General features: G+C 45.7%; 1 protein-coding gene across 1 annotated transcript; it reads right to left on the reverse strand.

Moving 5' to 3' along the window:
* Positions 1–4,318: 4,318 nt before the first annotated feature.
* LOC103098226 (homeobox protein ARX-like) lies at positions 4,319–15,434 on the reverse strand. The gene is made up of 4 exons (XM_007507122.3): positions 14,728–15,434; positions 12,130–12,712; positions 11,791–11,836; positions 4,319–5,698 (listed from the first exon to the last, which is right to left on the reverse strand). The coding sequence occupies exons 1-4, from the start codon at positions 15,362–15,364 to the stop codon at positions 5,312–5,314; spliced, it is 1,653 nt and encodes a 550-aa protein (XP_007507184.2). The 5' UTR covers positions 15,365–15,434; the 3' UTR covers positions 4,319–5,311.
* Positions 15,435–15,968: the final 534 nt, after the last annotated feature.

Raw genomic sequence — 15,968 nt, forward strand, 5'->3', positions numbered from 1 at the left:
AAAAGATTTTGTTCAGGGGGCAGTTAGGTAACATGGTGGATAGTTTCAGGCTTGGAGTTGGGAGGGCTGGGTTTCAAATGTGGCCTCAGATACTTCCTGGCCATGTAAACCTCAGCCAGTCACTTTTCCCTGGTTTGTCTAGCCCTTTATCTTCTGTCTTAGAGTTGCTACTAAGAAAGAAATTAAAGGGCTAAAAAAAAGTTTTTTCCTCCCAAGATTGAGATTAGAGAGAGGTGGCCTGACTTAGTGGAAAGAAGAGTGGGCTTGAAGTCAGCTGATCTGGGTTTGAATTGCACATTTTCCACATGTTTGTGACCTTAGACAAGTCACTTTCCTTTACTGGGCCTCAGTTTCCTTCTCTGTAAAACCCAGGGACACACATAGGCTCCTAGATCTCAGAGATCAGCTAATCTACCATCCCACCCCAACCCCTCCTTATTTGAGAGGCTGAGGCTAACCCTAACTGAGGCTTGGGGAGAAATGATTTCTTTAAGGTCACACATAGGATCACGGAGCATAAATCTAGATGTGAGTTGGACTTTTGAGGCCACCACTCCAAAGCTTCCCATTTTACAGAGAAGAAAACAGACTCAGAGGAGGCCTAGTCTAAAGCCTCCAGAGGTTATTTAGTCTAACCCACTCCTTTCCCATAGACTCCTTGGGACCTTTTTTTCAGCCACACAACTATGGAGATCTGAGAGATGGAAATGTCATCTGAAGAAACCAAGAACCATACAGACTCAGTGACTTACCTAAGACCACATGGATGTCATAGAGAGGGTTTAAACTCCAACACCCGAGCCAATACTCTTATCTTTGTAGCACGATACAGAGCCACGTCATCCTTTTACCCTTGCTGCTTCTTCCTGAAAAGTCTATCCCCTCCAGAGCAAAATGTGTAGTTATTCCGAGAGGGCAGCTGCCTCTGTGGCCTACCATGTTGTAAAGGAAATAATTCCATGGGAGATCAAGGTCCTTAGACCGAGAAGAGAGTATTAGACCAGGGGTCTCAAGGGCTAGATTCAAATCCTCCCTTTGTTACTTACTCCTTGTTTCACCCTGGGCAAGTCCCTTACACCTCTCTTAGCCTCATTTCTCATGATCTCCATGGGAGATCAAGGTCCTTAGACCGAGAAGAGAGTATTAGACCAGGGGTCTCAAGGGCTAGATTCAAATCCTCCCTTTGTTACTTACTCCTTGTTTCACCCTAGGCAAGTCCCTTACACCTCTCTTAGCCTCATTTTCCCAGTCTGTGCAATGAGAAGATAAGAACTGAAGGATTCTTCCTCTCTGGCAGCTTTCCCATTTTAAAATCTCAGGTACCATGGTGGAGGGGACCAGATGGATTTGGAGAAAACTCCTGGTTCAAATCCTGCTTCTAACACTCAACTGTGGAAGTGATTACTGACAAATCTTACACCTTATGAGAGTCTTAGTTTCCTTCTCCTAAAAATGGGCATAACAATCATAGCTGCAGAGCTGTTGGGAGTGGACATAAAATGAGATGATACATTTGAGTACCTCATAAACTGGAGAGTATTATATGAGCATTTGGTTAATTAATAAAATCCTATAGTTGGGGTTTTTGTGACACTTCAGGGTCTCCAACTACCCTGGGTGGAGTTACGAACATTTTTAAAATTTCTCTTTTGGGGGCAGCTGGGTAGCTCAGTGGATTGAGAACCAGCCCCAGAGACGGGACGTCCTAGGTTCAAATCTGGCCTCAGACACTTCCCAGCTGTGTGACCCTGGGCAAGTCACTTGACCCCCATTGCCTAGCCCTTACCACTCTTCTGCCTTGGAGCCAATACACAGTATTGACTCCAAGACAGAAGGTAAGGGTTTTAAAAAAAATTTCTCTTTAATAATCTGATTTATAAATTATATCAAATAATTTAATAAACATTAAATAATTTCACATTTGGTTTTTAAAATTTTCAGTTCCAAATTCCCTTCCTCCCTCCAAGCCCTTCCTTAACCAATCAAGAAGGCAAAGTAATGTGGCGTAGATTCTACATGTGGAATCATGGCAAATGTCTCTTTGTTAGCCATGTTGCAAAAGGGAAAAAGAAGGAAGTAAAGGCCAAAAGATGGCTTCAGTCTTCGCTAAGATTTCTCTCCAGAGGTGGGTAGCATTTTTCATCATGAGGCTTTTGGAGCTGTTTGGGGGTGTGGAATTGATTAGTGTGGCAAAGTCTTGAGTTGTGATATTTTCAAAGGAGTATTAGAAGAAAAGTTTAAATGTGTTTCTTCTCTTTAAACCCTTACCTTCTGTCTTAGACAAAAGAACAGCAAGGGCTAGGCAATTAGGGCCACATGGGTAGGATATGTCTGAGGCCAGATTTGAACCCAGGTCCTCCCAACTCCATTCACTGTGCTACCTATCTGCCCCAGTTTTAAGGTATTCAAGACAGAGGAAGAGAGTCTTCCTATAGATGGTAATATGTTCTGGAGGATAGTGTACTGATTGTTATAAAGTTGGAGACCCTACATGTAGAAACTACTGGGTGAGATCCAAGGCCACTCAAAAGAGCTCAGTGTGACCAACCACACTGTAAAACTCAAGTGGATGAAGAAATGTGTATCGCCTAGGATATGAAATGCAGGTGAATGGACAATCTGTAGAACTGGTCTGTCTCTCCAAAACTTGAGTTTCTGAGTATATCCTGAAATGCTTATTTGTTTTTATGTCCAACAACAGGGTATGTAAAGTCCCAGTTGAAAACTGGTCTGATGAGAAATTTCTTTATGTTTCAAGGGTGGGGAATAGGTCCAAGTTTGATTTATCAAGCAGGATATCCCACAAGTGATGGACTTTGGATATCACCCTTTCACTCCTTGGGTCTTGATTGTTTCTTAGAACCTATAGTCATAGGGATACTGCATGAAGCAGCCCAAGTAGAAATACCATCCAATTTGAGGATTTCTGGGAAGGTTCGGCTTTCCTCCTCTGTGAAATGAGGGGGATTCCAGAATAGTTCAGCTATTGGTATTCATTCATATGGGCTCTAGAGCTGGAAAGGACCTTAAAGGTCATTGTGCCCAATCTCCTTATTTTACTGATGAGGAATGCGAGGCCACAGAAGGTGAAATGGCCTGTCCAGGGTTACGCAGCTGGTGTCTAAGGTAGAAGGTGAGGCTAGGTCTTCCTGACTTCAAGTACCCACTATACCACAGTGCCATTCAAACTGCTTAGCAGTAACTTTTTATTTTTGAATTTCCTATGAAACCTTTCATATTTCTTTTATTTAATTCTTTTTTAACCCCTTACCTTCCATCTTAGAGTCAGTATTGTATATTGGTTCTAAGGCAGAAGGGCTAGGCAATGGAGGTCAAGTGACTTTGCCCAGGATCACACAGCTAGGAAGTATCTGAGTCTAGATTTGAACCCAGGACCTCCCATCTCTAGGCCCAGCTCTCAATTTACTGAGCTACTTAGCTGCCCCCACCCCTTCATATTTCTTTTTTTTTTTTTGAAAATTTTATTTAGTCAATTTAGAACATTATTCCTTGGTTATAAGAATCATATTCTTTTCCTCCACTGGGTGTTACATGTGTCCATGATCAGAACCCATTTCCATGTTGTTGGTGTTTACACTAGGATGTTCATTTAGAGTCTACATCCCCAGCCACAACCCCTCGACCCATGTAATCAAGCAGTTGTTTTTCTTCTCTTTCTACTCCCACAGTTTTTCCTCTGAATGTGGATAGTGTTCGTTCTCATAGATCCCTCCGGGTTGTTCTGGATCACTGCATTGTCACTAATGGAGAAGTCCATTACATTCAATTATACCACAGAGTATCAGTCTCTGTGTACAATGTTCTCCTGGTTCTGCTCCTTTCGCTGTGCATCACTTCCTGGAGGTTGTTCCAGTCTCCATGGAATCCCCCCACTTTATTATTCCTTTGAGCACAATAGTATTCCATCACTAACATATACCACAATGTGTTCAGCCATTCCCCAATTGAAGGGCATGCCCTCGTTTTCCAATTTTTGGCCACCACAAACAGCGCAGCTATAAATATTCTTGTACAAATCTTTTTCCTTATTATCTCTTCACCCCTTCATATTTCTAAAGAAACTTGTGTTCTAAGCTTGTCAAAAGCAAGCCCGAGAAATTCAGTTAGAATGATGTAAATTCAAAATTTTTTCTTATGCTTTTATACTGGAGACCAATAACGGCTTCCTATGCTATGGGGAAACTAACTCAGAAATGAACTCCAGAGATTTATACTTATCCATTTCCCAACATTCCCCGGGTTTTTGCAGTTGGTGTCTGGCCCTGTAAGCTTGTTTAAATAAGACCCGGCTTCCAAGTTCTTAGGCACAATCAATTTTATTTTTATTTACTTTTATTTTAGAGGCAAGATACAATTTATGTGAATTACAGAGTTCCATTTTTCTATCAACAACATTTTATATCTTCTCTTTCAATTTGATTATGAAAGTCACTTGTCTGGAAAATAAACATTCCATTGCCTTATATGCTCTAAGTGTGAAACTTATTTGGAACCCGTTAGTTAGACTACATTCCCAAGGGATCTTGAATGGGACTTTTCCCCTATCTTGGAACACTCGACAATGGCTGACATTGGACATCAACTCTGAACTCCAAGAACTAACATTTTCTTTCTTTGAACTCTGCTTCTTTATAAGTGGCGAATGGCCTTTGGCGATAACCCACCCAACCTCGTTGTTTTTAATCAATGGCCCACAACATTCAGTAGCGTTATGCTATGTCTTGGTCCCCATTTAGCCAAATGGAAGGACTTAATATGGGTGTGGAGCTTATATGCTGTATTGCCAAGAGCTGACCTATTGGTGGGAAAGAGTTCTGGCTCTTTTTGCAGTTGAAGAGTGTTTGCAAGACTGACATGGGGCTTAAATGGAAGGATTTCCTTCCAACCATGACTGCATCAGAGGTATCAGAGGTGGGTCTGATAGGAGTTTTATAGCTTCTACTAGGCATCATCATCACAAAAGGATTTCAATCCTGGAGTAATTAGACAGTACAAAAAAAGAGATATACCTTCCTAACTTCTAACTGAACATGTCAACTGAAGAACCTTTCTAAGTAACTAACCCCTTCTTGCAAACCTATATCACATAGTCCTTTAGTAGGCATCTGAGGCATGTGAATATGGGCCAGAGAAACTAGAAATAACCAATTAATGTGGCCTTGTTGGCCGTGAAAGTAGATTTACTGGAATTTCAACAGAAAAATAAATGCAACTTTATATGCAAGTGGGATTCTTGAATTTTGAAAATGAACCCCATGCCCATGTTCTCAGGGAAGGAGCTATTGAGAGCTCAATTTAACCCATACCTCCCAAACTGGGGATTTATAAGAGGCCCTCTGAACATAGAGGTCCAGGTCACACTGCTGACCCCTACAGATGTTACAGCACCCGGAGCTGTACCTGGGCCCATGGGTGGTGCTACAGGTGGCACCACAGGATCTGATGCATTTGGAACCACGTGTTGTGCCACAGGTGGTGCTGCAGGCGGTGCCATTGGTGGTACTTCAGGTGCTAATGGAACAGGTATCCCCCTCCAGGGACCATCTGCGGGGTTTCCAGGATATTGGGCATCTCTGTGAAGGCCGGCAGGTTGGGTGATGGTAACAGTGGAGTAGTGCCTGACAATCTCTTTTCTTTCACGCTTCCGAAGTTTGGCTCTACGGTTCTGAAACCAAACCTTCATTCAGAAGGAAAGAGAGTTTATGGGATTAGAACCACACTTGAAAAATCACCATGCCACCTGAATTTTACATTATAGAAAAAAGGATCTGGAGGAAGAAATAGGCAATTCCTATTGGGCAGTGAACATGCTTTTATTCTTTGTCACATGGGATGGTTCTGACAAGGGGCTGGGGGTAGAGTAGGGAGGGATACAGGCCACGCAGAACTTCAAAATAATGAATAAGCATTTTGTTAAAAAACTCCAACTCCCTATTCAGAGCTGCACTATTTGTTGTGGCAAAAAAATGGAAAATGAGGGGCTGCCCTTCAATTGGGGAATGGCTGAACAAATTGGGGTATCTGTTGGTGATGGAATACTATTGTGCTCAAAGGAATAACAAAGCGGAGGAATTCCATGGAGACTGGAACGACCTCCAGGAAGTGATGCACAGTGAGAGGAGCAGAACCAGGAGAACATTGTACACAGAGACTAATACACTGTGGTATAATCGAACGTAATGGACTTCTCCATTAGTGGCAATACAGTGATCCTGAACAACTTGGAGAAATCTATGAGAAGAAATCACTATCCACATCCAGAGGAAAAACTGTGGGAGTAAAAACACAGAAGAAAAACAACTGCTTGAATACATGGGTTGAAGGGATGTGGTTGGGGATGTAGACCGTAAATGAACATCCTAGTGTAAACACCAACAATATGGAAATAAGTTCTGATCAAGGACATAAGTAATACCCTATGAAATTGCACATTGGCTAATGGAAGGGTGGGTAGAGGGGAGGGAGGGAAATAATGTGATTATTGTAACCAAGGAATAATGCTATAAATTGACTAAATTAATTTAAATTAAAAACAAATAAATAAATAAAAGTTGACTAAAACAAAACTCCAACTCCTTGTTGCTCTGGCCTTCTCTTCTCCCAGTTGGAGTAGTCTTACCTGGACCTTTCAGAACTGACCCACAGTGAAGAAGGCTCCATTCATTTTGGAATAGCATCTCTTTCCTTGAGCACTGAAGTCAAGAATCCTGCCTCCAATAATTTCTGACTGCCTGACCTTGGGGAAGTCACTTAAACTCTCTTCTGTGCCTCAGTCTCCTAATCTGTAGGCTAAATATAGCAAGTACCTCAAATGGTTGTTGGAGAGGATCAAATGAATTCATGTATATTAACCATTTCACAGACTTCAGAGTGCTACATAAATGGGAGATATTATTAGATTCAATGTGATATAACTTAAAAATATATTTGCCTATTATTGCTTATCCCTGGAAAGCCAAGGGGAGGGCTTTGCAAAATGGGAGATGCGATTAATCAAATTTTTTAAACCCTTCCATCCTAGAATCAATGCTGTGTATTGGTTCCAAGGCAGAAGAGTGGTAAAGGCTAGGCAATGGGGTTAAGTGACTTGCCCAGGGTCACACAGCTAGGAAGAGTCTGAGGCCAGATGTGAACCCAGGACCTCCCCCCCCCCATCACAAGGCCTGGCTCTCAATCTACTGAGCCACCCAGATGCCTCCAATCAAAATCTTAAGATACAAGACATGCTATATTCATGTACAAGTCAGTTCCATGTTCTCTCCAGAGCTGACAGAGACCCAAGGAACATATCGAAGGGCTTAATTTGCCTTTGTGATGTCAAATCTCAAGGATTAGGGAGAAAGACATGATGGAGACCACATTTTCCAAACCATGACTCGAAGATATATAGTCTGACCAAGTTGGGTTCCAAATATCCAAGTTATTCCCCTATTCTGGAGCTCAGTTTCTTCTTCTGTTAATTCAGAGAGTTGGATTAGACAACCTATGAAGTCCCTTTGAGTTCCAGAGCTACAAAACTTTTAGAGAATTTAAGCCTGATAGAGGCCAGAACTTCCCTTCCCTTGACGGACTCTCCCCAGCTAGTCTTTTTTTAAACCAGGACTCTTAGATAAGAAACCCTTAAACAAACGTGGCCATCACCTTTAGCTTTGCAATGTTAGCTGAATTCAGTGACTTTCATTTGGGCAAAGTGCTATTTCTGACTCTCCCACAATACCCCAACATTTTGTCCATTCTAAAATGTGTGCCCGATGACTTGCCCTCCACTTTAGGGTGGCTGGGTGCTGTTATTCCTTACATTTTCTATAGGACACTGAAAATAAAGGGCTCAGGCCCAGCTTTGGCTGTACTGGAGTACTAGTAGCTGTTATCAAATTCTCAAAGCTAAATTAATTAACTGAAAAAAACAAGAGGGAGAAAGTAGAATTTTTTGCATAAACCATAGCAAAGTTCTCCTTTTGATTGTTGTTGTTGTTGTTGCATGTAGGGAAAAGAAAGAATGCCAAAATCGAAGCAGTCACTTCTAAATATGGTCAACAAGAACATCAATAATATTAGTTCTACTACGAATCTGTATAGTTCTTTTTATTAACCCTCACCTTCCATCTTAGAATAAATACTCTGTATTTGTTCCAAGGCAGAAAAGTGATAAAGGCTAGGCAATGGGGGTCAAGTGACTTGCCCAGGGTCACACAGCTAGGACGTGTCTGAGGCCAGATTTGAACCTAGGACCTCCCATCTCTAGGCCTGGCTCTCAATCCACTGAGCCACCCAGCTGCCCCCCTGCATAATTATTTTAGCTCTACAGTGATTCCCACATATAGTCTCATTTGGTGCTTAGACATGGATTTTAGAAGGAAGAGGGGAGGCATTGTCAATAAACATTGATAACCATCATCTGAAATTTCATGAAGGAAAATATTTGAGGCTCTTTATGTGTTCAGCACAACATCTTCTAATTGTAGTTCTAGACAACTCTAGACTCATAGAATGGGGACTTTAGGGATCAAAGAGTCTAGTCTAGTTGTTTTACAAATAATATATATAATACATGTAAACTGAGGCACAGAAAGGAGAAAGGATTTCCTTGAGGTCACATTGCTAGCAAGTTAATGGCAACTGGAACTCGGTCTTACATTTTCTTACTGGCAAGTGCCTACTGGGCACAGAAATGCTATCACTGAGGCTAGGAAAGAGTTTCCATCAGATTTAATCTATAGACAGAATCAAGATTCAATGATAGTTACTGGACTATGTACAGATAAATATAGATGCATATATTTCTAGAAATAGATTTCTGGTTTACACATATTCTATAATATAGATCTTATGTTTATCAAACACAAATATATTTAGATTTATGTAACCCAGAGAGAGAGGCAGAGCAAGTGTCCAGATGCATTGGTAGAGGGAAATTTTTTAAACTAAGAAATCCCTGTAGTAATCAAAGTTCTATGTCTAGTATAATTTAAAAATAGACTTGAATAGGGGGCAGCTGGGTAGCTCAGTGGATTGAGAGCCAGCCCTAGAGATGGGAGGTCCTAGGTTCAAATCTGGCCTCAGACACTTCCCAGCTGTGTGACCCTGGGCAAGTCACTTGACCCCCATTGCCTAGCCCTTACCACTTTTCTGCCTTGGAGCCAATACACTGTATTGACTCCAAGACAGAAGGTAAGGGTTTTAAAATTTTTTAAAATTAAAAATTAAAAAAAGAATAGACTTGAATAGAAGTTATTCAGAGTTATATTTAAATTTTGATAACATTTTAACGTATTTCATAAACAATTTTTAAAGAATACATTTCCCCCCCAATTATACAAATGGAAATATGTTGATATGAATGTAGCACATCTACATTTTAATAAAGATATTTTTAAAATCACAGAAGAGGGGGCAACTAGGTGGCTCAGTGGATTGAGAACCAGACCTAGAGATGGGAGGTCCTGGGTTTAAATCTGTCCTGAGACACTTCTCAGCTGTGTGACCCTGGGCAAGTCACTTAACCCCCATTGCCTAGCCCTTACCACTCTTCTGCCTTGGAACTAATACACAGTACTGGTTCTAAAATGGAAGGTAAGGGTTGAAAAAAAAATAAAATCACAGTGAAAGGAACTCCTTGTTTGGAAATTCCCTTTCTGAATGCATATTGACTCCTGTTCTGCAACTTTCCAAATTTATACAAATCTAAATATATTCATGACTTATATATCTAGAAATAGAAATATTAAAAGACCATGCCAGACTTTCACTGGTATGGCAGAGATCTCCTGGTAAAGAACTTCCTCTATTAATGTAGATCCTATAGGGAACTCCCAGAAAAGAAATTTTCTCTGCTAATGCAGCTTGGCATCTGCTTTGCAATATTATATGATGTAAATATAAATATATTTGTGCTTTAGAAATGTACATATACATTTATAGGATTACAGATATATTTGACCTAAATATTTTTTTTAAACCCTTACCTTCCATCTTGGAGTCAATACTGTGTATTGGCTCCAAGGCAGAAGAGTGGTAAGGGCTAGGCAATGGGGGTCAAGTGACTTGCCCAGGGTCACACAGCTGGGAAGTGGCTGAGGCCAGATTTGAACCTAGGACCTCCCATCTCTAGGACTGGCTCTCAATCCACTGAGCTACCCAGCTGCCCCCTGATCTAAATATTTTTAAATCACACTGAATTTACTTATATTTCATTGATAAAGGGATGTCCCTTCTTCCCTGGAATTTCTATATTATTATATAGATGGTTTGGAAAATATATGAATAGATATAGCTTTTAAAAGATCACAGTAAACACAGTAGAGCGAGAGGAGCAGAACCAGGAGAACATTGTACACAGAGACTGATACACTGTGGTACAACCAAATGTAATGGACTTTTCTATTAGTGGCAATCTAGTGATCCTGAACAACTTGGAGGAATCTACAAGAAAAACATGCAGAGGGAGTAAAACATTCACTGTGGGAGTAAAAACACCGAAGAAAAACAACTGCTTGAATACATGGATCGAAGGGATATGGCCGGGGATCTAGACTCTAAATGAACATCCTAGTGTAAACATCATCGACAAGGAAATAGGTTCTGATCAAGGACACAAGTAATACCCAATGAAATTGGGTGAAGGCTGCAGGGGATGGGTGGGTGGAGGGGAGAGAGGGAAATAATGTGATTATTGTAACCAAGGAATAATGTTCTAAATTGACTAAATAAATAACTTACAGTGAAAAAGAAAATTTGGAAAAAGTAATTTGGAGTGTGAAAATGTATGTAGAAATGTAAGTGTGCCTTACAAGCCTTCAGTAATGAGAACTTCACTTCTATTACGGGGGTCTAAGGCAACAAAACTCCCCTCTAGAACTCCTTATCTCCATAAGATTTCACTCGTGTCTTGGAGTTTTTAATAGTAACAAAACACTGTGAGAACTTAACATGGGACAGTTTGATCCTCATTTTGCTATGGGTTTTAGAACTGTCCCAACTGGAATACTCAGGTCCTGTGGGCTCTCTGACCACCTGGGAACCCGAATGTTTGTCATGGCACTCCCCCTCCCCACCCCTCAGACTTTAAACAAAAGCCAGCCATCATCACATTATTAGTTGGAAAGTTAATTTAGTATATTGAGTGTATGTTAATGTGTTAATTTATGTCTGTTATTTGTACACTGGGTAGGGTGCTCTGTGTATGTGTGTGTGACTGGCCTAGATTGTTTCTAAATACTCTAAATTTCCCTGGGAGACAAGTCATTTAATTCAGTAGAACTTTCCCTGGTAAGGTAATTCTGTAGCTTCTGAATCAGGCTTCAGTTCTAGCTATGTATCCTCTGCAACACTGAAAAAGGCTGTAATATCTAAAATGCGGTTAGTCTCTTGAATTTATCTGTGGAGGAATCAGTAATTGAGCAAGCATTTAGTAAAGTCCCCACTGTGTGCCACTGTGCTAGGCTCTAGGAATGCTCAAAAACGCAACAATTCTTGTTGGAGAGGAGCTTACATTCTAATGGAGCATTTACTTTAATGTTGCGTATTTATTTCAAGTAGGGATTGGACATATCTTCTGGCCGCCCCAAAGTACACCATTTCCTCAGTTTTCCCATCTCCTCAATTGTCCCACCCGTGGGTTCCCTGCCCCCATTCTCCAAGAGTCTCCGGCAAATTCTGTAAAGGAAAAGGCAGCCCAGAAGGAAAGAGTGTAGATGGGACAGGAGGGGAGGAAGTGGACCCCCCACGGATGTGTTTTCACGTAGCTGCCCTTCCTTAGGATCTACTGACCTGAATTCTTGCTTCATTCAGCTCCAGGTGAGCAGCCAATTCTTCTCTGTGGAAGAAAAACAAAGAGAAAACCAAGATCAGCCCCCCAGACGTTTAATGATCAGACTTGGAGCTGGGGAAAGGGTTCCTCGTGCGCTCTCCTCCTAGTTCTCTCGTTGTGCACCTGGAAACGTACAAGAAGTTCTTTTAAACTCTGGGATCTTTTTTACTTCTTTGGCCCAGAGTTCGGGCGGATGGGACAGGGTGGGGAGGGTTGAAAATGGCAATCGCCGCTGGGTGTTTGCGGGGAGGGGAGAGCTCAACGCTGGCAGGGTTGCCAGATCCCCTTTCTCACCTTACCTGGCAACGATGTCTGGGTAGTGAGACCTCTGGAAGGAGCACTCCAGCTCTGCCAGCTGGAAAGCGCTGAAGGTGGTTCGATTGCGGCGCTGCTTCTTTCTCTCGGGTTGTCCGACCATGGCTGCAGCGGCCGGGCCAGCTGCGGCTGGGGCTGGCGGTCCTGCTCCTGCTCCTGCTCCTGCTCCTGCTCCTGCTCCTGCTCCGGCCGCTGCTGGGGCTTCTCCAGCCTCTGCCCGTGCCAGTGCCATCCTCGCCACGGCCGCGAGAGCTGCCACCTCCCCTCTGCCTGGCGGCTCTTGGCGTCGGGCGGACAGCCCTGGACCGGCTTTTCTGTTCTGGCCTCTTGCTCTTCCCGCCGCTGTCGCGGCCCCCACTTCTGCTCCGACCCAGCCAGCATCCATGAGCTGCTCCAGGCCGGCCTGCACCTCGAGACCGAAGCCCAGGTCCAGGCCTAAGCCGGGGAAGGCCATATCCAGTCGTCTGCGGTCATTCACCTGTTCACCTTCAAGTCTGGCCTCTGCGGCGGCGGGTGGAGGTGGGGGCTGGGCCACCCACTCTGGCCCCATTGCCTGGGGCTCATTGCCTGCAAGAGGAGAAAAGACAGCGGTCATGGGCAGCCTCGATGGGCAGGGCCGGTCTGGGCTGCCCAACGCACCTGCAGCGCAAGCCTTCCCAACTCCGCAGACTCCTTGCGGAATTTGGAGAAGGTGCTCCCTGGCTGCCCCCTTGGCATCTCCCAGGCACGGGCATCCGCCCTTGCAAGCACTGGGAAAGATAGGGGGCTCGCTGCTGTCTCAGGGCTGCAGGAGTCTTCAGTTTGAAGTTCCCGCTGCAGCCGAATCGCAACACTGGAGCTAAGCACTCCTCCGCCCCCCCCCCCCCCCCCAGCCCTGGCCCACGAAGCTCCCTAGCCCAGATCTTCCACTTCAGCCGAAGGTTTTCTGTAGAGAAAATGAAGGCCAGCCACTCATGTCTCTCCGGGTCTTAGATTACACTTCCGAAGGCCGAGCCGAAGTGCGGCTCTCGCTCGCGTTAGCTCCCCCCAGGTCCTCCACGGTCCGCCCTCTGCCCGGGGATCGCCTCTGGAGAAAAAAGGCACGTACTCTCCCCGCTTCCCTTCTCTATCTCGACCTCAAGGGATGAGTGGAGGGGGCGCCCAAACTACCCACTCCACCCTATCCCAGGAATTTCTGAGGAGAAAATTCGGAAAGCCCCTCTCCCTTTTTCTGCCTAGTGAGTTAAATAGAGGTCACGACCGCGGGATCCGAACTGGGTGGGGCGAGCACCGCCATTACTAACCCCGACCCCTCCCTTAGTGATCCTCCCAGAGGAGAAAATGTCCACATCCTAGCCCTCAGTCCTCAAAGCAATTCTTCTATGCTCTGGCATCCCCCAACTCCAACCCCTTCCACTCCCCACGGTGATCTTCTGAGGAGAAAATAGAGCGAATCTTTTCCTTTCCCTCAGCCCCAAGATTGATCGACATTAGCTGGCTGTGGCGCCCAACGCGCCAACCCCAACCCGCCCCCGCCCCTCCCCCTCCCCCCCCCCCCCCCCCCCCCCCGGTGATCTCCTGAGGAGAAAGTGGAGCTGCGGCTCCTTTTCCTTTCCATCGGTCCCGGTATCTATGGTCGGCATTCTCTTCGACGTTACTTTTCTAGGGGCGCCCACCAACTTAACGTACCCCAACACCAACCCCGCCCCCTCCCTGTGATCTTCTGAGGGGAAAATGGGGCCACTCCTTTTCTTCTCCTTCAGCCCCAGATCCTTCCTCTACGATTCTAACATTCTCCAACACCAACCCCTCCCCCCACCTTCTAAGGAGAAAATAGGACTCCTTTTTTCCTCAGCCGGCATACCCGTCTACATTCTCCTCGACGACATTAACTTTCTAGGGGCGCTCACCGCGCTGACAACTCTAGCACTAACCCCGCCCCCCTACTCTGTTCACCCGAGGAGAAAATGGGGCGACGCATTCTTTTCCATTTCCTCAGCCCCAAGATTGAGCGACAACATTAGCTTTTTAGGGGCGCCCAACACTCTTAACACCACCCAACACCAACCCGGCCCCCTCCCCCCTCCCCACCGTGATCTCCTGAGGAGAAAGTGGAGCGGCTCCTTTTCCTTTCCATCAATCTCCATATCTAACGACGACATTCTCCTAGACTTTAGTTTTCTTGTGGCGCCCGCCCAGCTAACATCCCCCAACACCAACCACCCCGACTGTGATCTTCTGAGGAGAAAATTGGACAATTCCTTCATTTTCTTTCCCTCAGCCCCAAGACGGATCGACATTAGTTTTCTAGAGGTGCCCACCCCAGTTCGCATCATCTCTGCTTCCCTCTGACTAAAACTGGGGGCCACTCGAAGTTACCCTCCCACCCAGAGCTGTCTCAGGGCTATTTCTTTTTCTGTACCACCCCCTCCGCCCCCACCTCATGGGACGAGGGGACACCCTACCCGTCCAAGGCCTCAGGAAGCATTAGATGTGAGGCCATGACCCCACCTTGGAAGCGGCGCCCTCCCGCCTTCCCTCTTCCTCAGCTCTCTAATATACTGCTCTGGTTCTGCACCCCCTTTTCAGACCCTGGGACTTACCTTGCCAGACGGCTTGTCCGGGTTCTGCATTCCGGCCCATGACTCCGTCAATTAAATAAGTAAATACATGCAGAGTTTGCGACTGGCCAGACGGAGCCCCGATAGGTACTGGGATTGGGATCGGTATGGGTAGCGGTGTTGGGAAAGGAGGTCTCATTGGGTACCCCTCGGGGGCCAAGGCCCCAGGGCCACCCACTCCTGAGCCGGCAACCGGGCCTGGGCCCGCGCCCACGCCCCCCGCGATCACCGGAGCTGGAGGTAGCTTCGGGGCTTGAGGGGGTGGCCCCGCTGGTCTTTGGGCACCTGTCAGCAGCATCCTCTCGATCTCACAGCTTTTGCCGCGGCTGCCCTGGCTTTCTCCTCTGCCTCTCTGTCTTTCACCGACACCGACACCGACTTCTGCACGCTTTGCGTCGTCTTTAGTGCTGGGCTGTGCGTGAGCGGCTTGTGGGTTTGTGGCCCCTGGCGGAACCCACTGGCCCTGACACAACTGTCCGCGAGGCATGACTGTGGCTGAGTGAGTTGGCCAAGCGGAGCGCCTCAGGAAAGGTGCCTCCTCTCTTGGCCTATCTCCAGTCAGGCCGTCCAGAATGGAGCTAGGGGAATTGCGGTCGCCTGCTACCTGCATCCTCTGCATCTCTGCCGCTGTCCCACAGGCTTGTGAGGAGGTGCGAGTCTTTCAGAAGAGCGCCTGCTCCACCCACTTTCCGGCCACCAGGGTGTGGCATATCCCTCTCTCTGAGTCCCCCAATCGCTGCCCTTCAGGCTCTAGGATTCGGCTTATGATTGGCACTGAGCCCTGTCACTTTTCGGCTCCTGAGCCAGTCCTGAAAGCGAGGCCCCCCACCCTATCCCCTTGGAGTCCCCCCCCCCCTCCCTTCCGTAACTTTTAGTTGCCTAAACTCTGCTTCGAGAAGGAAGGGATAGCCTGGGGGGAAGGGATGGGGGGTGGGGGTGGAATAATACCGTCAGGTTCTAAGGCATCCCAAGCTGGCTACAGCTACCGGACCCCGGGCTTCCACAATGCCACAAGACACTTGGCTATTTACAGCCACGTTAGGCGCTGGGCAGCTACTACTTTGACCCCATCCCCCTCAGTCCCTTTAAAAAGGAGACCTTGTGGGAAAAGGCAGAGTTTAGTTACCTCTCCAAGTAACCGGGGAACAAACGTAGGAGTTCAAAACAATAATTGTCTGGGAGACTGACGGCACAGGTCCTTCAATATTTGGCGCTTGTCCACC

The sequence above is a fragment of the Monodelphis domestica genome, chromosome X (genome assembly GCF_027887165.1).
Source record: "Monodelphis domestica isolate mMonDom1 chromosome X, mMonDom1.pri, whole genome shotgun sequence".
Classification (NCBI taxonomy): Eukaryota; Metazoa; Chordata; class Mammalia; order Didelphimorphia; family Didelphidae; genus Monodelphis; species Monodelphis domestica.